The sequence below is a fragment of the Diplotaxodon limnothrissa genome, linkage group LG18, assembly GCF_057381915.1.
Source record: "Diplotaxodon limnothrissa isolate DT_005_m linkage group LG18, D_limnothrissa_male_GT1.1, whole genome shotgun sequence".
In the NCBI taxonomy this organism is placed as follows: domain Eukaryota; kingdom Metazoa; phylum Chordata; class Actinopteri; order Cichliformes; family Cichlidae; genus Diplotaxodon; species Diplotaxodon limnothrissa.
In genome coordinates this window covers 17338071-17363774 of record NC_140613.1, presented here as the reverse complement: position 1 = coordinate 17363774, position 25704 = coordinate 17338071, and the positions used below count along the sequence as shown (strand labels likewise).

Sequence of the window (25704 nt, the reverse complement as noted above, 5' to 3'; positions counted from 1 at the left end):
AACGTGTTCCACTTAGCACATCATAAAGGCACGTAAATCTAATTATGTATTAACTAGGATAATTACACTGACGTTTGTAACCCTTGTACATCTGTATGGACAAGCAACCTAAATCAAAAGAAAAATCTAAATATATGTGGTAAATGGGCTGGTATTATTGAGTAAGCAAAACAAACCACATTCATTCACACACACAAAGATGCATTAACACAGTCCTTTATTTTGTGCACTTTTTAAGTATCACATTTTTTTTTTTATCTATGTAGCTGCAGCATTTTTTTTATTCACTATCTTGCCTAAGGGTACTTCTGCATGCAGATTGGAGGAGCTGGGGATCAATTTATTGAATTCTAATCAGAAGACATCCTGATTTAGATCTCTTTTTTTTGTAATATATCTACAATACATGACATACATTTAGTCTCAGTGTACGAAATGTATGAATTTGTACTGAAAGACGCTACAGTCACAACATACATATGTTCTGTAATTATTGGACCACTACATGTTGCCAAATATTTGTTAAGTTTTGACATTTTGAACGCATTCAGTTTTAAATTAGCTAGCTACTCCTGGGTTGCAAACTGTCTGATTTTAAATGTCCATCAACAGCTATAACTCTCTTTTGCCAAAACCTACAGAACCACATCACATTGACTCAGTGCAAAGTGCTAAAATTAACCTAAATAAGCAAGTTACAAAAAATTACTCCTGTGGTAACCAGTGTTGGTCAAGTTACTTGAAAAAAGTAATCAGTAACTAATTACTGATTACTTCCCCAAAAAAGTAATCCCGTTACCTTACTGATTACTTATTTTCAAAAGTAATTAATTACTTAGTTACTTAGTTACTTTTTAAAAACACAATTTACAACCTGAAGAGGTGATAAAGTGATAGATCTTTCAGCCCAATTCTACTTTTTCTGCATAATCCATCATACAAAATGTAATCGAATCACCAATGGTGATGAGACGGCTTACAGGGAGGAGGTCAGCGCCCTGACCCACTGGTGTCAAGACAACCATCTCACCCTCAATGTCGCAAAGACAAACGAGTTGATAGTGGACTTCCGGAGGTGCAGAGAAGTACACACCCCCATCACCATCAACGGCGCTGCTGTGGAGAGAGTGAGCAGCTTCCGGTTTCTTGGTGTACATCTGGCTGAGGATCTTACGTGGTCAGAACACACAAACAAAACAGTTTCTCAGGAGACTGAAAAGATTCGGCATGAGCCCCCGCATCCTCAGGACCTTCTATCACTGTGCCATTGAGAGCATCCTCACTGGATGCATCACCACCTGGTATGGCAACAGCACCGCCTACAACCGCAAAGCTCTCCAGCGAGTAGTGCGGTGCTCTGAACGGATAATTGGAGGTGAGCTTCCCTCCCTCCAAGACATCTACAGGAAGCGGTGCCTGAGGAAAGCGGGGAGGATCATCAAGGACTCCAGTCACCCCAGCCATAAACTGTTCAGACTACTTCCATCAGGAAGGAGGTTCTGCAGCATCCGGTCCCGTACCAGCAGACTGAGAGACAGCTTCTTCCACCAGGCCACCAGACTGCTGAACACGTCATAGACACCTCAGCTTCACTACTGGAACTTTAACATTATGCACTCCATACTGTACAGTAATGCCACTGTTTTGCACATGTCTCAACTCTGTATATTTTTATATATTTTATTTATTGTTTACTCTATTTAATTTGTGTATACACACACACACACACACGTAGAAAAATATTTAGTATACACATCCAGAAATGCATATACTATTATATATTGTACATATATTTATTAGTTTCAGATGTAGCCATTCTTGTATTTTGCTGGTTTACATTATTGTATTTTGCACAACTCTGTTGCTTGTGAAGCTCGCACACAAGAATTTCACTCACATGTACTGTACCAATGTACCTGCACATGTGATGTGACAATAAAAGTGCTTTGATTTGATTTGATTGATTCGAATGGAAAAGTCTCTTTTTTTTAACTTGTTTTATCAGTTTTAATCTTTTAACTTTATGCATCAAGCAAAAATTTAATTATATGCAACATTCTCTGACTTGAATAAATTAGTTTAACATTTAAACCTATTTTCTGCACATTCCAGCACATAAAATAAAATATTTTTTGTGTTTACACTCAGTCTTTCAAATAGATGCAAGTAAAACACAGCAGAAAATAAATAAAGTTAAAGACTCAGCGGTCCTTTTGCTCTATTTTCACCTGTAAAGCAGGACTGAGGTAGGCGGAGGTTTACCCTGGTGCAGGTGTGCTGCGGTCAGTTGAAGAATCCGCGAGTTTCTCTGTGAATTTCCCATTACGTCGTTGCGCACTCGGTGCTTGTTTAGGGATTTTTTTCGCTGTAAAAAGAAGTTTTCTTCCCACGCACAACGGACATTAATGTTTTTGTCACTTTTTATGGAATCAAACTCAAAGTAAGGTCAGTACTTCCACGCTTTAAACGCTGCACGCTCATACTCTCTCCCACAATCGATATGTGATCCATTGTTGATCTCCACACAGCTGTTGTCACTAACGGCGCACTCGCTTACGTCACTGTCGTGAGACAGTCATGCAAAAAATCACGGTTTTAGTAACGCAGTAACGCAGCGTTCCTACGGGAAAGTAACGGTAATCTAATTACCGTTTTTGCAATAGTAATCCCTTACTTTACTCGTTACTTGAAAAAAGTAATCAGATTACAGTAACGCGTTACAAGTAATGCGTTACTGCCCATCTCTGGTGGTAACTGCAACTTTTATATGTAAGATTGTGTAATCCAATCCTTCTCACATACTCTTTCATCATTTTCTCTCCAATGGCACATATTTGAAGAAAATTATTGCCCTAATGATGCTAATCTCTTATTTCTCCCTGTGGGAGTCATTACTGCTTTATGGCATGACGTGATATCAATTTAATCACAAAGTGGAAGCCACTAGCCAAGTGAAAACTCAAGGTTTAATTTTGGATGGGTCCATCTGGAGATACAGCATGTGGGCAGTGGATGTGCTGATGCTGGACCAATAAAGGGGTGAACCCAGAGGAGTGGGAAATATGCTTACAACAAATTTTGCAATAATAAACTGTAGTTTCTTCAGTGTGAGTGAGCACCTTCAAACTTCACATCATCAAAAACTTCTAATTGGTGACCTTAAAAGTCATCTTACAGCAAAGCCATTTATTGCAACACAATGTTCCCTGGATTCTTCTCATGTGCTGTTTTTCTAAGAATCATTAGTTATAATGTCAGATGAAACTGGATACAGTAAGTTTACTGGTGAACATTTGTCTTAATAAGGATTTTGTATAAACAGTATCTGTGTGTGTGTGTGTGTGTGTGTGTGTGTGTGTGTGTGTGTGTGTGTGTGTGTGTGTGTGTGTGTGTGTGTGTTTGGGGTGAGGAAATCTGGAAGCTTAAAAGTGCCAAAATAAAAGAAATAAGTAAACTGTTAAATCATGACTTAAATGAATTAAGAATTACAATTGAATGATATATAAATTGATATATAAATTGTTATGTACATAATTAATTGATTCAATGTATCATTAATTAATTTGATTATCAATTAATTTCATTTTAAACATATTTAAACATTTCAGTATTTAATTAATTATTCCATAGTTCTTGCAGTGCAGTGCATCATGTATTTATTGTATCTGTCAACCTCAAAGCCAGGGTGTGGGGCAAATCCGGCCAAAGCTAGAACCGTTACTTTGGTCCGTAGTCGATTCTTTCAGTTGGTCCTTCTTAGTTCCAAATACGGAGTTTGGAGTTGCATACTTGCTTGGTAAGTACACTTAGGGTTAGATGGGATGGTTGGATGGAAAAGCACAGCTTACAGTGAGACAGCAGTGCACTTGATAACAACAGTTCGTTTTAACTCTGCCCTTTACTGTCTTTTTACCCTTACGATTAATATTTACAATAAAAATAGCACAACAGTCTTAATTACCTTTGTTGTTTTAAAATACATTTGATCATAAATGCTCATAAAAGGCCCATTTATGTGATTTTTTTTAAACAATGGGCTGATTTGGGAAAGGTTGGTAAAAGCTGTATACTAGTTCCTTAAATATTGATGATAATTCAACAGACTATTCGGCAAATCTCTCAATGTATACATAACTCTTACTTCTCAGTGACAAATAATGAATGAAAAATGAATGCAGATATAATTATCTTCTTTTTTCTCTTGTAGATGGACACAGAAACAGTATTTCATATTTTACTTACAGTTTGGGGTGTTTTCCTCCACCATTGTGATTTTTAGGTTTATAAGCATTCTGGGATACCTGTCTGTCTTAAATCCACACCACCACCAACTGACTGTGATACTGCATGTATCATTTATCTGCGAACGATTTGTCTTGACTTGCAGGATAGCTAATCAGATGTTAAGGTCTGTTGATCAGGAACCATTAAATAATAATTAATTCAATAGTAAAATAAATAAATATGTTCTAAATTATGATGAATTTATGTTTTCATTAATTAAGTTATATATCTAATTAACTGTGTGTTAATAAATTACCTGTTTATAACTTTGATTCATGACACATTTGATAAACTATCCAAAGATGTATTTGTTGGTTTCATTTTGGCACTTTTGATCCTCCATACAGGAAGGATAAAGGAAATGTCAACTCTATGGAAATGTTATATATGGAAAAACAAAGAGTGGTAGAAATATTTAATTAAGTGCTAAATCCTAATAAATCTGATGGCTCTTTGATCCAGAGGTAGGCAGTATTAATTTCTGATCATAATTTATCACTAAATAAAAATAAAAAGGGTAATTTATTAAAATGACTTGACAAATCACTGACCTTGAAAAAAAAAGTGAATTACTGTAAGTTTATGTAAGTTAATTTTCTGTTTGTGTATACTGTACTCACTGCAAATGTATACCTGTATGGTTCTATAATACAATTTGTATTGTGTTAAATAACACTTAAATATATTCTTTTTTAGTAGCTGATAACTACAATATCCAAACATTCATCCGTCCGTCCATCCGTTTTTCTAACAGCTTATCAATTCAGGGTCACAGGTTGGCTGAAGACTATTACTACAATATCCCTCTGGCTTAGTTTTAATAAGATACTAGCCACAGTCTCAAAACATAATAAATAAAACTGCATAAACTGTGCTGCACACAGTTTAGTTTCTAATTACAGCCCTCCAAATCACATAAATCATGCCTGCATCCAGTCCAGATCACTCTCAAAGGGTGGAGCTATCTGAAGAAGTTCAAGGCACAAAAGCAATCAGCAGAGCTCCACTGAGATCTGTCCATATTTAACCAGCACACACACACAAAAGCACACACACACACACACACACACACACACACACACACACAAAAGCAAACACACAAAAGCAAACACACACACACTGGCAAAGTGTTATGCAACAAGAATTTGGTCTCCATTGCATTTAATCCCCTGTAGCAACTTAATCCTAAGGCTAAGCAAACTCTCCTCCTCAAGCCTCCCTGCTGCTCTGAGAACACAGAGGAAAGGAGGAAGTGAAAAAGATAAGAAACGGTAACAAGGAAATGCTAGAGCATGAAATGGGAAAGGTAGCAAAACAGTTACTGAGGCATACCAAAATGGGTAATGAAAATGAGAATGCAGAACATCAAGTTTTTGTTTTTTCCCCCCCACAGAATGAAGCAGTGAAAATCATACTCTCAAACACACATATTTAGTCATTTCTAATCAAAGGTTAAAGGTCAGACATAACTAACTACAAAGTGAGGAAGAAAAGGGAAGAAGTTATATATAATAAATAATATCCAAGCACCGCGCTTAACAAAATAATCAGATTATTTAAAAGAAAATTTACGTAAATAAAATGTAAATTAATTTCATACTTCAAAGGGAATTATTACATTTAGAAGGAGTTATAGTTACTTTATAGATTTCTGCATTAAAATATAATTAGTTACTTCAGATTAAGTTATCCAGCATATGAAGCTGTGAAAGCAGCAACAGGCTGGAACACTAAAATGCTCCTTAGTGATGTGAACACATCAGCCATATGTAAAAATGCAGTAATATAATAAATATCACAAACAGAACTGTTTGAATGAGTGCTTGGAACTTTTTAGTAGAAAGTGCAACATAATCTTTTTCCAGGCCATCAGTGTTACCTGGACAATTTACAGTTTTTTCTGATTGCTTAAGCACATTTTTTGTAACTATTGGCTAATTTTGCAAAACTCTTCACACAAATAAGAAAACCTGTCACCCAATCATCAAAACATTGTAGTTCTCTTGCAAAAGCAAACACAGCTAGACTAACTCTTCACACCTTCGTAAAAGTGGTGTTTCCGTATCAAACAGTACACACAAGCCATCATCTACTAAGCACACAACTAACCGATTCTCATTTCAAGATGTCCTTATGGTGCTTGCTACAGTGTAGCGGCTCGAGTTAGGCTGGACCCGTTGGCCAGCTACCCTCAGGGTCACTCCACGGTTGATTACATGGTCCACTATTGTAGCTCTGATGTCATCAGTAATTCTATTTCTTACTCTTCCTACCCTTCCTCTCCCCCCTCCTCATTTTCCTCTCCCCCCTCCTCATTTTCCTCTCCCCCCTCCTCATCTTCCTCTTGCTCCTCCTTGTCCTTGTCGTCCTCTTCATCCTACTTCTTCACCTCCACGTCCTCTTCCTCGGCCTCCTCTTCTTCTCACTCTTTCTGCTCCCTCCATTGTACTCCGCACACACAGCTTACCTGTATTATAGTGCTTAGGCTGATTGCAAAGTGAACGAATTATCTAAAAAAGTTTTCACATGTGAAAGTGTGCCAGACAGTTGGCAAATTAGTGTTAATGATAGCCATACATGTGTATACTTTTGCTAGGAGTGTGTTGGAAATTTGGTAATTGAGTGTTGTGCAGTGAATTGTGCCTACAGTTTTGCAAAGTGTGTGTTACAAAATTGCAAACTGAGTGCAAAGCAGTTTTTGTGCTTTTAGTTTTGCAAACTCAGTGAGTGGTTTTGCTATAAGTCTGAATAGTTTTAGAGATTGTGCTACAGGAATCACAGTTAGGGTTTAAGCATTCAGAAAAAACTGTAAAAAATACAAGTAAGGCTTCAGTGTAAACATAAACACCACCCCAACATTCTATAGTTGTTCCTCTGGACATTATTTAGTTTTTCTTAGCACTGAATCTCTTATGAGTATACTAATCTCTAAATGACTGTTTTAAAATGGAAAGGCTTTATTTAATTCACAAATGTCTCTAGGAAAAGTTCACAGCAGTGTTGCCTTGATGATAGGGTCCTACCTGACATTGTCATGACGCTGGATATAGATTTTGTGAAAGATCCTTTCTGGGGGCTTCAGGAAATCCTCCTTCATCTCCATAGCTACATTCCTGGGCAACAGACTCATTAGCAGGCGCTCCTGAGAATATGAGTGTGTGTGTGTGTGTGTGTGTGTGTGTGTGTGTGTGTGTGTGTGTGTGTGTGTGTGTACATTTGTGTGTGAGAAACAGAGCAAGAGAGGGGAAAAAAGATAAAGTAAGTCACTTATACAGTCGAAAGCGGCAAAGTTATCATAGGGCAAAGTGTTGGCGGTGATAAGAAATGCGCTAGACAAAAAGGCATGAAATCTAACAGAAATGAATAATGTGGCAAAATGACTTGAGGCATGGGGCGGTGGGGGTAGACATCCAATTTTACACATAGTTTGTGCAGCAAAAAAGGTGTCTATACCTGTTTTTCGTTCTCATCCTCCATGCGGAGTCTTTCTTCGATGCAGTTGCGAGCCTGCAGGAAGGCCTTCCTCTGGGCTCGTTCTGTTAGGATGCGTACAAACAGCCCTGACAGGTTGACACTGGTGAACAGTACTGTGTTGGCAACCAACTGCAAAAACACACACACATTACACACTATTACTTCTCTGGTACATTGTTGAAGACCAAATATTTAAGAAACCATTAGGAAATATTTACATCACTTTAGTTAGATCAAATATTTATACGTGTGTTGTTATGATCAATGAAAAATGTATTTTCATGTATATTTCCATATATTGGATGTATGGTAAATAATCTAATGTAAAATATGTTTTGTCATTTGGCATCTTTGTGCATTTGTTTGTGTGCATTGATGCACAATGCAGCACAGGAAGTAATTTATTTCAATTTCTTACTTTATTTAAAAGGGGCAAGCACAGAACTATAACACTAAGCTGCATGAACAGATGTGTATATAGTCAACGCTAATGGTTAAAAAAAACCCCATATCATAATGCTTAAAATCAAAGCTGAATAACAATAAATAAAAACAAGCAGCCTATACACTACACTGATTAAAGTATCCATGGCATTCATATAACTACATGTATACATGTGGATGTTTGCCAGGTTTTGTTACCCCTGCTTTCAAGGACCTGAAACTGGAGTTTCACTACCCTAAACGGGCTGAATGGCAGTTTAAGGGTGTTATACCAGTTAATTCATTTACCTGGATATTTTTCAAATATATAATTTTTTATTCAATATTTTCTATGAGAAAATCTGTGACATCTCTTATAATAGACACAAAGCAGCATGACTGTTTATAATAATTCCTATTGCTTGGTTGAGGCTGGCTGAGTTACTTGACACAGTTCTGCGATTGCCTATGATGTGTAGACTAACAAGCAGTCACTGCAGGTAATAAATACACAATATATTGATGAAAATAAATATGTTAACTCATATCCTCATTCACCTTTAGTATTTTCTGTTGTAGAACTTAGTGATGGAGCTTATTTGACTTTAAGAAATGTTACCCCAAAACACCTTATACTTTATTAAAATATAGCTTATATGTTTAACTAAGCATCATGAAAACACTGTCATATTTTGAAATGATGTATCCACTTCTTGTAAAATTTTAAGAAACTTTTACTGCCACAGACAGGCACGTTTCCCAGAGCGACGAATAACGGATTGCCTTGAGAACGCTGTTTTTGGCAGCAGAAGTCTGGCTTTGTGCTTGGCAGCACTGTTGGCAAGGATCAGCATGTTCAAACGATGCTCAAGTAACTTTATAGCCCGGAGTGAATAAATGTGGACATCAGAGTTAATTGGTGTAAAATACTCTTGAGCTTCTCTGTTGTGTTAAACGCAGTGTGCTCATTACTGACCTTACTGCACTAGCAACAAAATCTTTCATTCTCGGCTGTTGTACCCATTCACTGGCAGTAATGAAGATCTTCAAACTTTTACGATGCAGTAAAAAAATAAAAGGAGTACATTAACTTTTATTCGGCGACATGATTAATTCCAAGGTGTCTCATTATGATGTATACAGGTATTCACTGAATACAATACAAGGTTTTTATTTGCAATGCTTTTTCCTCCCCTTTTCTTTAGTTTTTTTTTTTTTTTTTTTTTTTTTTTTTTGCTGTTGTACTTCATATTAATAGTAGTAGCAATAAGTTAATAAGTAAAAATGCCAATGATTGCTGAGTTTATTTACAATTATATTTTTGTCATTTCTTTCAATGGGGTCTAATAAAGTACCTATTTTTAGTTTTATTGTTTTTGTAATCTAAGCTTTATCTAGACAGGTAAGGCTATAAACCCATACCCCATTTAACATTTTATGGTATTTAAACTACCAACAATGAATAAATTATGCTACTAAAAGGACCTGATGCATGATGAGACCAAAGAGGCCCTACAATAAGGTGCATTTGAAATTATAGTCAACACTTGCTTTAGTAATAATGTATTTCATGTAGAAGTAGACACAACCATAGGCTGAGTGCTTGGGACCTAGGTGGGTGGTTGTTGCAAGCCTGGACTGTGCAGGGTCATGCCACACAGCTCATCTCTAAGCTTAATGGATTAGCTATCTCCGGTAGTACAGCTAGCAGTGTCCTTCACATGGCTATGCAGGTACCGCATAGCCTACATACAGGAAAACAAAGCTCTGTAAATAGGCTGTCATCATTTGGGAGCACGATGAAACGACAGAATCCCAGTTTCACTTCCAAGAAATGCCCAATATTTGTGTCATATGTTGCACGTAGGCAGACATGTTCCATTATACCCCTGGTAGGTTTTGACTGATGTGACATATCTTCTTTTCCCACAGCTGATGACAGCCAGGAATGTGAGCATATGTGTCTGACTGTGACAGGAAAAGGTACAAAAGCTATACATTTCCAGAGAGCCGTGTACCAATTTCTATTCCGGCTCTGCAATGACATGCATGACTTTGCCCTATTTCTTAACGGAAGCATATGTAGAGTAGTCAAAGTGGTCTTCCTCTGTGTGTGGGTGGGTGTGTGTTTATGTGTGTGTGTGCTTGTCCCTCCACTTTGCCATACTTCTGGTGCTTGGAGGATGTCACTCTAGTTCTTCATTCCTGACCTGCTCCTTTGGGATTGAATCATATCCCATAGAAAACAGTCGTAGACTGTTTTGCTTTACTATATATTTTTAAATCAGGGTGCCTGCAGGGAAGTCTTGGTTTCACCACACTATAATATACAGTAGCTTAACACCACTAAATATCATAAATGTGTTACACGCATGGAATTTGTGTGGAAGAGGGAGAAAAACTATGTGAACTGATAGTCACCGTTACATTCACTTCCACTACATACCACCAAGATAAAGCTACAAATTCTCAACATTTTTTGTCTTATGAGAGCAAACATGCTCTAACTTGTCTCGTGTTATTGTTTTGCCGGATTTGATTAAAACCTAAGCAAAGCCCATCATGTCTTACCACATGGAGCTATCCTTGGTGCTGAACTGACATCTAAATTGCTTCTCTCTACCTGAGCTTCATATCCTAATACGGGCTACTCCAGCAGTGTGTAGCTCATACGAATAGATTATTATATTCACACGCATAATAATATAAGCTCCAAGGTTACCAAGTATTAGAGGCACCATAATCATGTGCAACATGTACTTACTGTTCTCCATAGTTTTTGTGTTTTCACTGTGACGGAAGTGGCAGTCACAATCAAATGGGAGATGGACACCATTATTCCAAACACAACAGCCAAAAGCGTCCGTACAGGTAGCAGCGCATAGGCGACGAAGGTGACCAGGATGAGCTGCCACATGCCTTGCTCCGGGGACGTCGGGGGCTCTAGCCCCATGGCGCCCAGGGAGAAGGGACAGCAAAGGAAGGAGAAAGTAAACCCGAAGAGCAGCGTCAGGTTAACAATCTGTTGGAGCTGAGTCACTTGCAGGTACTTGACATTAGTTACAATAAACAGGGACACGAAGATGACACAGTGGACCGGATGGGACCCCTTGGAGATGGTGATGCTGGGGCCGGACAGCAACTCCACCACAGCCAGCGTCGAGGACAAGAATATGAGCACGGCCAGGGCTTTAAGAGTGGACGTCTGCTCCAGTTTCAGGTTGTAGTTCTGGAAGAGAGACTCGAGTTCTTTGCAGTCGAACTCGTCCTCGCATACGATGGTGGTCAAAGGGACACCCGGTGGACAGTGACTTCTCTTCCGCCTGGTTTTGACTTTCTGAAACGGTATTTCCTCCATGTCAGTGCCATTCATAAACTGAATACCTGCTCACAGCTTAGCTTAAACAGAACAGCGGATCCCGCGCCGACACAGACCCCGGGATGCAAACGTAAAAAGACGCGCACAACAGACTCAAGGCAGAGCGTCCCAGATAGCGGAGGAGACTGACCGGTGGCCACAGACGCGCTCGGCACTATCCACAGGTTGGACTGTGCTGTCCGGAAAGATTAGCTGGCAAGCAAATCTTCATTTTCCAGCAGTGTTCCAGGCGATGTGCCATATACATGTAGCCTACTAAAAAATAATTACTATAATAAGAATTCAGCGTTCGCTTGAGCACCACTGAAGAGCACGTCGTCTACTTGTGACGGTAACAGCTTTTTTTTCTTTTCTTTTCTTTTTTTTTTTTTTTTTTTTGCGGGGCTCAGATAGGATCACGCCTGCGCATTATGAGGTGAAGATAAGACAGGTCTCAGCTACTCAACACACGCAGTCAAGACGATTTGACTAGCGCGGCTACAGAGCTCCCCTTCAGCCTGACAGAACAGCACATGCATCATCCTTAACAGCAACGTCTCCTTTTTCCACCTGCACACGACGTGTTTCCATCGTTAAAGCCCGTGCAGTGACTTTTACTATGCTCTGATTCATTTACGCGCTGCCTTCCTCTGCCTAATTCCCTCACACACAAGCACAGAAGATGAGAGAAAGAAGCGCAATTAATAGCGCTACCGCACGTCACCGTGTTCGAGACACGACTATACTCTCATAAACTGGGAGCTACTGCGTTTGGTTGGCACAGACACAGAGTAACATGATTGCATAGCATTCATAATAAGACTCCTGTATTGCCATGAGGCAGCCACCCTCACAATCAGCACTCTTTTGGCATTCAGGGGGGTGGTGTCTCATTCATTACCAGGAGAAGATTAGTCATCCGTCACAGGCTGCCATTGCCACGACCCGTCGGTACCAGAGAGGATGTAAGAAAGTGACAGATTGATGGCCAGTGCCAAAGTCCAGCACTCTACCATGCTACCAGGACACTCACATGCCTTCTGTTCCACCTCCCTAGCTCTCACTATGTGTGTGTGTGTGTCTCTCTCTCTCTCTCAGCTGTTAGTGTTCTAGCTTTCACTGATCCAGCACAGCTATATACAGTGTGACAGGTAGATGGAGAGAGTGAAAGGGATGGGGCAAAAATAGAAACAGAGCAGTAAAGTATTTCACAGCCTACTAAATTCTGAGACAAAAAGGGAAACAATGTTCTATAAAAGACTTGTGCTACCAGCAACATGGAAGTAGACAATTTGTGGCAAACATGAGGTGTTGGAGCTGATATGTTTGGTCATTAGTTAAAAAAAACATAATTAGAATCACTAGCTCAAGCTTCTGAAATCCAAAAAGGTTTGGAAAATGTCACCTGGAAATTGATGATATAGAATATTCAGGTTTAACCAGGTTTTGTTGATTACCGAGTCAAACTTGACACAGACTAAAACTGAACTAGGCTAAACTTTAGCTAAAGAGAAATCTTAAACAAGCCTGCTTGCTGTCACACTAAATGAACAAACAGCTGTCTGCATAACAATAGAGTTCACCTTTCCCTCTTGGGGACCTGCCAGGCTCACGTCTGTATTATCTGTCCCTGCTGCTCTGAGAGGAAGATATGGGACACCAGATGTAGGACACATTGCTTTTACACTGATAATCTGTCTTATCTACAAGGCTTTTACTCCCTTTTTACTGAGCTTTTATTAGCTCCCACATATAAAAAAAAAAACATTCACATTGCTGTGTGTCGGCTGTCAGCTTCAGTCTCTCGCACAGGTGATCTGCAAATGAGAGAAAACAGTGGCATCATTTACAGTCTCCTGACTAGAGTGTAATTAAAGTGGCACCGATTTTATGTCATTGCCTTAATCAATTTTTCAATATTCCTTATGTGGCATCTCCTAAATTAATCACAATAGCGAGGGCTGCAGTTTTTCAGTGTTGCATGGCATAGCCACAGTCTTTTGAGGCGAATGCCAAACTGTGCGCTCAACAAAAGACCAAAATCAGCAACATCCGTGCTGTTTGCATAGCTGCATGTGCAGGTTTCCAAATATTTATTTTGTCTGACACAGATTTGTACGGATCTCTTTGCATCTCATTGAAGGATTGCAGTATTCCAAGAGGACCTCCTGTCCTGTTTGCAGCCAAGTATATTGAAGGATGAGAGCAGAGCCATCATGCAGTTTAAATGTGTTATTCTCTCTGCTTTTGATGGCTTCAGGTTTAAGTGCACGGTCACACTCTGCCAGCTCTCATCTTCTGAGAACAAAAAAAGGTCTTTTGGGAGTTCACGCTGCAAAGTTGCACTCCAAGGGTATTGGACAGACGCCAGCTTCCTGCTGCCTCTCTTCCAAATATCTTCTATTTTTCCTCTTTAACGCCATCATCACATAAGCCCCCCTCCCCCACCCCCTAAAAACAGCTTGTCATCTGAAACGATGTGAAACAGCATTATATTGTTATATATTTGACATATTTATGCTGCAAAATTGTTATTTAACAGGATGATGACTCATCAGCTTCATATCTCTGGAGCAGTTAAACGCTTGTCTGCCACACGTCAGTTGTATAGCTTCCTTTCAAAATGGGTTTTGTCAATGTCTCCGATTAGGCTTCTGCTTTTAGGCAGGTGTTTTCAGAATGTACAAATAAAATGCTCACACACCACTAGGGGGAAAGAAAGAATAATAACAATAGTAAGAATAACAAAAGTCCATCTCAGTGCTTGTTTGCACATGCTGATATCAAGAGATCATCTTCCATGATAGCTAAGCATCTGGCAAATCCCACCAGTGTTCACATGCGGTTGACGTATTGGTGGTCTTGTAATAACAGACACATTGGTTCAACACCAGCAAATGAAACAGCTAAAAGACACCCAAGAGGGACAAGCAGTGCATGTCATGAATTAGCTAATGTTAGCCATAATTAAAATGTGCCAAGAAAAAAGAAATGCAGGTGTTCTCACAGTTGCCACTCAGGTGTGTATTCCCCTCAGATAAACACCCACAATCTTGGAAGGACAAGAATAATATGGCATATACAAAATAGATGAAGTGAGAATATAAGATTTCTGTGAATGGTATTTTGTTTCATTGCTTTCAACACACGGTGATCAATCTGTTTCTTTTCCTTTACTTATGAAATAAATTACACAGCATAAATCAAATATGGCCACGAGTCAGCTAGCTTTCACATAAACTTAAAAGAAATGAGTGCAATTCCAGCCCTGAGCAGGAACCTGCAGAACTCCATTTGTCAGGGCTGAAAACACAATACACACATAATTACCAAATCAAAACTGGACTTGAGGAAAAAGTCCACAAGCGTATCCTTCATCAGAAGGATCCACATTAGAATGATTTGTCCCCTCTCAAAAAAGTGTTTACAGTCACAGATGATAAATGCTGAAGCTACAGTACTCTGTCTGTCTTGAGTCACCCCTCATTTCTTTATATTGTGCTTGGAAAATGGGAAATAGCTGCAGAGAATTATTGAAACATAGAAATATAAATGGAAATGTAGCATATAAGGCAACATTTGTAGTATTGACACTGAAAAACAATATTTCCTATGATTGCTTTCTGTTAGTGCAGATTTATTGTAATTTCTTTAACTAATCTTCAGGAATAGTTTTCCAGGCTTCCTCAAAGATGTTTAAAGCTCTTCTCTGGATGATGATCTGTTGTTCCGTTCTCTGTCGAGATGATCCCACATTGTTTCAATAAAATTGTCCAGGCTCTGTAAAGGCGTGATGACTGACTGACTGATAGTGTTCTACTGTGTGTTCTCTGTCAACGTATGCTTTTACTGCATTGGCAATGTGTTTGTCGTGTTGAAAAATGAAGCTGCTGCCAATCACATGATGTTGCATGGTGGATCATAATCGGAAGGTACTTTCATTTTTTTTTTTTACACAATCCACTACATAAACCGAGACTCTATGATTCACATCAGTTAACTGGTTTTGACTCTATCTGAATTTTGTTAAGATGGGGATTATTTGTCATAGTCTCTCTTCACGATTGTAAGCTCGTTAATCTGGCACAGTTTCTCTGTAGTCACCTCGATCTGTATTTCAATTTCTGCTGAGCAGCACCTCCTAAATTAATCTAAAAGATGAGCACTGCTGATGTTCAGAGCCAAATAAGGCACAGTGCATTTAAACAAAATAAAAAATCAGCAACCTTTGATTTCTATTCATGGAGCTGCATGTGCTGGTTTGGATATATATCTTTTCGTGCTTATACAATTATACTTTCTTTAGATCTGATTGAAGGCGTGCAGTATTCCAGGAGGACTTCTTGGCCTGTTTGTGCCAGGTATATTGTAGGATGAGAGCAGAGCCATCGTGCGGTATAAATGTGTTATTCTCTCTGCTTTTGATTGCTTCAGGTGTAAGTGCACAGTCACATTCTGCTAGCCCTCATCTTCTGAGAACAAAGAGGTCTTTTGGGAGTTCGTGCCACAAGGCTGTACTGCAAGGGCATCAGATATGGAGACAGTAGCCAGCTTCCTGATGTATGTCTCTTTACTAAAAATCCTTTTATTTCCTCTGCCTGCCTTTCTGTTTCAGGCTCTTACTCATTCATCACACACACACAAACCTCAGACTGCAAGACATGAAACAGCTGAGTATCAGAAATGATATAAAACAGCTGACATATTTACATTGCAAAATTGTTATCTGAATAACAGTTTGATGACTAGGCAACTTGAGCTCTTTGGAGCAATTAAAATCTTTTCCACCACATGTCAGTTGTTTTACTTCTTTCTAGAAAGCTCATCTATAGAATACATGAACCTTAGCAGGCTGAATTTATACAGACACTTTGATCCACGCCTCATATTTGGCTTCTCTTGTAAATTGAATGGTGAGAAATGTCACTCTGGCTCTGTCTCTCTCGCTCACTCTCTCAAGAAAAGCTGCAAAAAGATTTCCACAGCCTTTAATTCTCCAGCCAGCTGGGTTTTCAGAATCTGCTGGTTTGGGCCAGAATGGAGACAAGAGGATAGAAAAGATGAATTAAAAACTGTACAAGAAAAATATGCAAGCTACAAAATGAAAGGGACGGAATGAGATTTCTCTGCATGATATTTCTTACTATAACAATCACACTAATTCAGCACCAGCAGGTGAAATAGCCAAGAGAAAGCCAAAAGGAAAAGGTAATGCATGTTGTCAATTAGCAAATGTCAGCCATAATTAAAATGTGCTAAGAAAAAAGACAAACAAAAAAACAGCAGGTTTTTCTGTCATTCAGATGCGTGCCTACATCAGAGAAACTGCTACATCTTGGGAGGACTTCTCTGTGTGGTATTTTGTTTCATTGCTTTTGGTCACAGATGTATTTCTTCTCCTTTTTTCGTGAAATAAAATACAATGAATAAATCAAATTTAACCACAACTTAGCTAGCTTTCACATATCCTGAAAAGAAATGTGTCCAAACGTGACCTCCGGCAGCAACAGAACATACTAATAATTACCAAATCAAAACTGGCCTTGGGGGTGAAAAATCCACAAACCTATCCGTCATTCAACACATTTCAAAACATGCTGCAAGAGATAAATGCAGAAGCAATATAAATGCTTTGAACATGATTCATTTCTTGATGTACTTGCCATCGCACTGACAGCAATACCACTGTTTTTGACTGTATCCTAATAATAAAAAATGAAACGGCCATTTAATACTGTTTTGCTTTAAAATAGCAATTTATTTGCAGTCATTGTTTAGAAAACTAAATAATTGTGCAAAATATTTAAGGCCTAGAGACGAGCCTGCAACCATCTAACGACTGCCGGTCACGTGTGAAATCTGTGTATTCTACAATACACACATTGATCATTTTAATTACTTACCTGTATTGCCTAATCACATCTCTGTTGTGTGCTCATGCACCTTGTAGAACAGAGTTTAGTGTGGAAGAAGTACCAAAAAGGTGGAACTGAAAAGCTAAGTGAGAAAAAGAAACTAAAAATAGATGCAGCAAAATGTGTCAAATTAACTGGCATGTTAGCTGTCGGGCTGCTGCTGCTTCACCGTCAACAACAGCACCAGCAGCAACTAATAACCAGCCCTAACAGTCACAGGAGGCTGCTGCTGCTAGCAACAGCTGTGGAGAAGTGCAGAAGGAGGGACAGCAGTCCCAACAAAGGGTGAAGAAGAGACGGAGGAAGAAGAAATTAACATGGTAAGAAAATAGATGGAGAGATTCAAGGATTCAGATAAAATGCATGGCTAATTTGACCATGAGCCACGTTTTTAATTGTCAATTATCAGCTTCATTTATCTGACTGGGAAACTATGTTTATGTTACATGTGCTGTTGTAAAAATGTAAAAATACAGTTTGGTGAGTGATTACTGGCAGCTGCTAACGTAAAACTGGTTGCAAAGGTGTATCAGGTGTAGTTTCCAGGGATGAAGCTGACTTGTCTGCAAACACTTGCAAACTACACCCAAAAAGGTTTGAGCAGAAAAAGTGAGAAACTGTGAACAGTGCAACATAAACCAGAAGAGGAGAACATGTTCCTTCTAAGGAAATGTTGGGGCTTGACTGCAACCAACATGTTTCAGCTTTTACTTTGAAGGAGACAACTCTCAGTGTGCATCCCATTTTTCACACTGCTGAGATTAGCATGTGAGCTGGTGGCCTTGGTATTCTACTAGCAACCCTTTTGCAACCAATTTCACCTCGCAAGCAACCACTCACTATCCAGTCATTGCAGATTTTTCCTAACAATAGGTGGTTGCCAGGAGGTGGCTGACTGATTTTTAGCCCTGCGTGATTGAGTACTAAAGCAAAGCATTTCAGATTTGATTGTAGGACCACTCCTCTCACTACAGTTTTTAGCTTATTTTATTTTCATTTAGAATTGTGTTCTAAAATGTAATTGAATTCAGTGTAATTTCCATATTTTCTTCCAGTAACAATAACTTATATATATATATATATATATATATATATATATATATACACATACACATACATACATACATACAGGGAGTGCAGAATTATTAGGCAAGTTGTATTTTTGAGGAATAATGCTATTATTGAACAACAACCATGTTCTCAATGAAGCCAAAAAACTCATTAATATCAAAGCTGAATGTTTTTGGAAGTAGCTTTTAGTTTGTTTTTAGTTTCAGCTATTTTAGGGGGATATCTGTGTGTGCAGGTGACTATTACTGTGCATAATTATTAGGCAACTTAACAAAAAACAAATATATACCCATTTCAATTATTTATTTTTACCAGTGAAACCAATATAACATCTCCACATTCACAAATATACATTTCTGACATTCAAAAACAAAACAAAAACAAATCAGCGACCAATATAGCCACCTTTCTTTGCAAGGACACTCAAAAGCCTGCCATCCATGGATTCTGTCAGTGTTTTGATCTGTTCACCATCAACATTGCGTGCAGCAGCAACCACAGCCTCCCAGACACTGTTCAGAGAGGTGTACTGTTTTCCCTCCTTGTAAATCTCACATTTGATGATGGACCACAGGTTCTCAATGGGGTTCAGATCAGGTGAACAAGGTGGCCATGTCATTAGTTTTTCTTCTTTTATACCCTGTCTTGCCAGCCACGCTGTGGAGTACTTGGACGCGTGTGATGGAGCATTGTCCTGCATGAAAATCATGTTTTTCTTGAAGGATGCAGACTTCTTCCTGTACCACTGCTTGAAGAAGGTGTCTTCCAGAAACTGGCAGTAGGACTGGGAGTTGAGCTTGACTCCATCCTCAACCCGAAAAGGCCCCACAAGCTCATCTTTGATGATACCAGCCCAAACCAGTACTCCACCTCCACCTTGCTGGCGTCTGAGTCGGACTGGAGCTCTCTGCCCTTTACCAATCCAGCCACGGGCCCATCCATCTGGCCCATCAAGACTCACTCTCATTTCATCAGTCCATAAAACCTTAGAAAAATCAGTCTTGAGATATTTCTTGGCCCAGTCTTGACGTTTCAGCTTGTGTGTCTTGTTCAGTGGTGATCGTCTTTCAGCCTTTCTTACCTTGGCCATGTCTCTGAGTATTGCACACCTTGTGCTTTTGGGCACTTCAGTAATGTTGCAGCTCTGAAATATGGCCAAACTGGTGGCAAGTGGCATCTTGGCAGCTGCACGCTTGACTTTTCTCAGTTCATGGGCAGTTATTTTGCGCCTTGGTTTTTCCACACGCTTCTTGCGACCCTGTTGACTATTTTGAATGAAACGCTTGATTGTTTGATGATCACGCTTCAGAAGCTTTGCAATTTTGAGACTGCTGCATCCCTCTGCAAGATATCTCACTATTTTTGACTTTTCTGAGCCTGTCAGGTCCTTCTTTTGACCCATTTTGTCAAAGGAAAGGACGTTGCCTAATAATTATGCACACCTGATATAGGGTGTTGATGTCATTAGACCACACCCCTTCTCATTACAGAGATGCACATCACCTAATATGCTTAATTGGTAGTAGGCTTTCGAGCCTATACAGCTTGGAGTAGGACAACATGCATGAAGACGATGAAGTGGACAAAATACTAATTTGCCTAATAATTCTGCACTCCCTATATAGATAGATAGATAGATAGATAGATAGATAGATAGATAGATAGATAGATAGATAGATAGATAGATAGATAGATAGATAGATAGATAGATAGATAGATGGATGTCAAGGATAAAATAGAACAATGAATGATTTCCAAACATCCATCCATTCTCTTTTTTGGCTGGAGCCTGTCTAGGGATATTTTTCCTTATCATTATTTTTCAAAGTTAAAGGTGTTGCATCCTCAGCTTATGAAACATAATGTATTACCAATGATTGTAATGCCAATGCAGTACCTGCCTTTGCCTGTAAAGAGCATTCATATCCTGTTTTCTCACATGTCAGCTTCCTAATTCGAGCCCTTTACCTATCAACCTACACATCTGAGGTACTCCTTCAGTGTCTCCGTGGTTACAGACACCACCTTTCTAATCTACCGCTCACATCAGCATTGCTAATATGCATGCATATACTGTTGAGGGACTGATTTATTTAAAGGGTGGGCTAGATAGAAAATGACAGTTTAATTTTCTCACTGTTTTTATTTATTTATTTTTCCTAAATAGTGTATGAACTGTTATTCAGATGTTTTGTGTTTATCAAAGAAATCCAGTGTTATAATGCAGGCCTGTGAAAACCCCACCAATCAAACATTCCCCTGTGACTACAAATGTTACAAAAGTGGGAAGGAAGAGCTCTGTTTTAACAGGAAGAGACTTCCATGAGGGGCAGCTATCTACTTCTGCTGGTGAGGGGGTAAAAGGAAAGAGAAGAGAAAGAAGACAACCACAGAGATACTGAAGTACTGACAACTAGAAACCATTTATTTATGTTTATGAAGCCATGAAGTAACAGCTGTTACGCGAGTGTGTTTCTGTGTGAAAGCTTAGCATGGATCAATAGCCATCAGGTCCATGAGATTGAAGTCCAGCAAGCTCCCACTGTGAAATCCTCTTAAAGCTTCTGATAGTTCAAGTAATCTGGGAGAGGCAACAAGTGTGTGTTTGCGTCTAGTCCACGTGCCCTGTCGCCTCCAATAATGGCGGTCTTCCAGAGGGTCACGTGCCTCGCCGACTTTGAGCTCTTGAAGTGTTCGCCATGCAGCGCATAAGATCAGTGACAAGAAAGAAAATAAAGACACACACACACACACACACACACACACACACACACACACACACACACACACACACACACACACACACACACACACACACACACACACACACACACACACACACACACACACACACACACACACACACACACACACACACACACAATATAAACACAGAAGCATCGGAGCCAGCTAACCAAGTAGACACTTCATGTGTCAGATCTGTCGCATTAATTTGAACTTTTTCTCATTTTATCTAACATTCATTTCAGTGTGTACATGTGGCCTGGGAACACTGGTGGCGAATTAGCTGGCTATTTTATAAAAAGACCTTTATTTGGCAGCAAAAATGAAAGTAAGAACACCTGAAATACTGGTAAGAATCCTCCACACCACACGACTAAAACACCCCTGTTTGTTCAGATAATGTAGTCTTTCCAATAGCGTTTTTTTTTTCATGGTACTTTCAGATCATTGGGAACATGTTTTAAAACCTTGTGTCAGTTTGCATTACCATATTGTACCAGTTAACAGTGAAATGATGAAAGTTATTTCCCACAACTTTAATTAAAAATAAATCTTGATGACAGATTAGCAGCATTCATTATACACGAGACCTTGAAGCAGACCAAAAGCAGATTTCATTGTCTGTTTTCCACGAGTCTTTATAAAAACTATAGATCAGTAGTAAAATGACAAGTAGTCAAAGTATTTGTGTGTCACACTAAGTGAAATATCCAAATGTACAGACTTAAAGATAAAATAAACTCCTTATCAAATAATCTTGGGCAGATAGTAGCAAGCAGACAATAAAGGGATCATCACATTGATTTAGATGTGTGCTGTATGTCACCACAAAGCCTATTTTAAATCTGTGAAGAGAGAGAAAAGTGAGCGAGATCTATGCATAAATAAGCGATAGAGTCAGAGATGCCTGTGATGCTGGTCAACAGACACCTATACAGTGAATATTGAGTGGGTCTGATCTAGGAAACAGGCCAAAACAGAGCTGGCTGATTGGAGGCCTAACGGATGAGACTCAACAACACTTCGAAAGGCTTGATGTTGAATAGGAACTGGATATTGAATTTCAAAGACACAAACAACATTCAGCAGGCAGAGAGGGCAGAGCTTCCTCTTATGTGCGCCCTGTGTTGCTGTTCTCATAGGAGCCATACACTTGTCTGTGCAAGGCGGGGCCAGTGATCAATAACTAGGAGAAAGTGGCCGCTTGCCTTGATCCTAATTAGTGCAGGGTTAGAGCAGATTAGCTTGCACCTGAGCCCTATCTCAGCCTTTTTCAAACAACAACTCCCTCCCAATCAGGCTACCTAGAAGCACCAGTGTTATTCAGGGATGTGCTTGAGTTGTTGGGAAAAACAACTCTGTCTGCATATGAATAGTATCAATCTTTTCCACTCATTTTGCTTTATTGTTTGTTTGGGTTTGGGAATATCAAATTTAGGCCAAAAGTGGGTGGGTCTATCACAGAAGGATGTGGGGAGGGTGAGAAGCAACAATCTACCACATGATAATAGTTGCCATCATGGCAACAGAGGGATTATCTGCAAACTGTTGTTATTTCAGCCAAACTCAGGGAATGTATAGGAAGAGGAAACAGTAAGGAGATTAATATATGGCTAAATAAAGTGGAAGACCTAAAAAAAAATATCTACAACTGATGGACAGTATCTGAAAGTCATCCAGAAAAAGGCCGGATGCAGGACCTGAGAGATGTATCTGGTTGATCTGTGCACTGAAGCCTCATCAGAAATGGTCTCCGTGGAAGGGTGACTGTCAAGAAGGCATTTCTAAGGAAGGGGAACGGTGAGATGAGGTATGCCAGATTAGAGAAAAACTGGACTGAAAAATCAGCGGCAACAGCTTTTGTGGAGTGATGTGTCCAAATGTGAAATTTCAACATTATCAAAGCAGACAGTGAAACAAAAGAAAGCCAACATCCAAAGAACACCTCTGAATGTCATTCAAGGCAGCAGTCGGGATTCAAACAGGGAACCCTTCTTGCTGTGAGGCGAGACGCTATTGTAAAGCCATAAAATAAAACAAAATAAATATGCAGAGGGAATGTCATTGGTGTCAGTGTGATACAATTTGTCAACACAATCAACCTGAAGAGGCTTTGGTGCAGATGTTTACTGAGACTGAATGTCTGTATGAGTGTGAGTTTGTTTGTACTGTCAAGAAACTCACACATAAACTAAAAAAAAAAAAAAAACTAAACTAACTTAAATATTTTCAATTAAAAAAAAATCCAAAGTAAAATAAACAAATCCACTTAGGAAACTCACTGAAACTAAACTGAAATGAATAAATGAATTCAAAAATAATATTACAATACTACAGCCCTACTAACTAATATAGAAGGGGGTTTTTTTCCCCTGTAGAGAAAGGTCATCGATTCCAGTCTTACACTTAGCTTCGAAACTCAGCTTCTAAGCTGAGTTGTTGGGATACAGAAACAGAAACATTAACTGTATATTTTACATTCATATCATGAAACATCATTTATATACAAATTTTAGAAAAGCAAAACTATGTGTGAAGTTTGCACATTCTCACTTTGTCTGAGTAGGTTTTCTCAGACTCCCTGCAGCAGACTAAAGACATCAATGTTATTTTGTGACTTTAAAATTTGTATTAGGTGTGAATGTGAGCGTGAATGCTTATCCAGTTATCTATTTGTGATATATGGTCAAGAAAATGGTTGGATGCAGGAGTCCCAAAACTGATCCAGCCTGCGATATAATATATGCAATTCATACCTAGACATAGAATACGATGGTTTGGGGGTACTGTATATATACTGTATATACTGCAAGGATAAACAGCAATTACAAGGTTTTTGTACTCAATAGTCCCCAATCTGTTGCCTAAAATGAATAGCTGGTTTATTTTATCACACACATTTTACAGGTCTGTCAAAAAGCCTGTATCAAACCAAATCTAGTTTGTAAGCCAGAAAAACTATGACAAACTGTTTAACTGTAAGAAAATAACTGGTCAGTTTTTATGTTGGTAATTAGTTTGTGCTGGGGCGGCCATGTTTTTACAATTCATCCTACATAGCTTTAACTTTATAAACAATAGATCCTTTAATATGTAGTTACTTTTTTAAGACTTGCCCACTTATTATTGCAATGCCTTTTATATAACCAATATGTAAACAGAAGTTCTTTGGAAAAAAATGAACACTGAAATGGCAGAATGAGTCATGTCATGCCTAACACTGACAAGCTCGATGTAACTGTAAAGGTACAGTATGTCTCTGTGCAATTTTCACAGCTCCTCTACCAGCCTGACCTGGTTTGGTCTGACACTTCCTCTTGTCATATGCATGTATACAGAATGAAAAATCACACCAGCACAAATACAGTACAAGACACACACTCTCAGGCGCCTTACGCCTCTGATGCAAGCACATGTAAACACTAGTCCAGCTGCCAATCAAACATCAAATCAAACATCTTTTTTTTTGATGTGCAGAGACTGCAACAAAACAAGTTATGGATTCTATCATGCATATAGTTCCTCTCATTAAAAGCAATATGTGGCTTTAAACTGTTAGGTCAGGTATGTATGACTGCAAGTGCAAATAGCGCTTTCTGATGATGTGTCTGTTTATAGAAGTGGCAGGATACATTCTGAAGCGTGCAGGGTTATATTCTCTGCTCAGATTTAGTCAAAAGCTGCAGCTTCTGGCAGCTTCATAGATGGTCACAAATGGGTTTCTCAAGGCAAAAGAAATTAGATATTCTTTATTGGCCAAGTCAGTCATCTGATTACAACCAACAGAGCACGATTTTCAGTTAATGCAGAGAATACTGAATGAGGACAAGCCCGCAAACAAGGAGCAACTGAAGGCAGCTGCAGAGCATTTTATACAAGGGAGCAGCATAATTCTTCTATTTTATTTTTTTCCAAAGCACTCTGCTGGTACAGAGGCAGAATTATCAAAACTGTATCATTCTATAGATCCAACTGCATACATGCCATCTACTGTCTTAGTCTGCCTTCTCGCTCAGAGACAGAGACAGAGAAACATCTCCTGCCTTTCCACCAAAGATGGCAAGTCTGTTAACCTTAAGGCTTTTGGAGCAGTCAAGAACTTTTCCACACTTTCCTCTTGCCCACTGCATTCATGAATGAGCTGCAGTTGGCAGAGTAGCTGTCCTCTCTCTGGCAGCCTCGCTCACATCAGCTCCAGAAATGACTGTATCAGACAGTTGAGATTTCTCTTAAGTGCCTCTCCATGTACTTTTCTCCTGATGACAAATGGGACCTGGCCTTACCTCTCCTTAAAGGGGGCTACCAATAATAGAAAAGGAAATGAGGAAATCTAATCATGGCAATGGTGATGATGACATATATTATAAGATACAGTTGATATGCTTAATTGATTTTAGATGCTAATTGATGAACAACAGCAGCACAGTGGGAGGG

The 25704-nt window shown here is 39.1% G+C and overlaps 1 protein-coding gene across 2 annotated transcripts in view; it reads right to left on the bottom strand.

Moving 5' to 3' along the window:
• Nucleotides 1-11554, bottom strand: part of LOC146613386 (adenylate cyclase type 1-like) — a 37781-nt gene extending 26227 nt beyond the window's left edge. For both annotated transcript variants that reach the window (XM_085378473.1, XM_085378474.1), the window contains exons 1-3: nt 10946-11554; nt 7738-7887; nt 7308-7426 (exon numbers count right to left, since the gene is read on the bottom strand). In XM_085378473.1, the coding sequence (XP_085234599.1) occupies nt 7308-7426; nt 7738-7887; nt 10946-11554 (878 nt within the window). The remainder of the gene's footprint in view (nt 1-7307; nt 7427-7737; nt 7888-10945) is intronic.
• Nucleotides 11555-25704: the final 14150 nt, after the last annotated feature.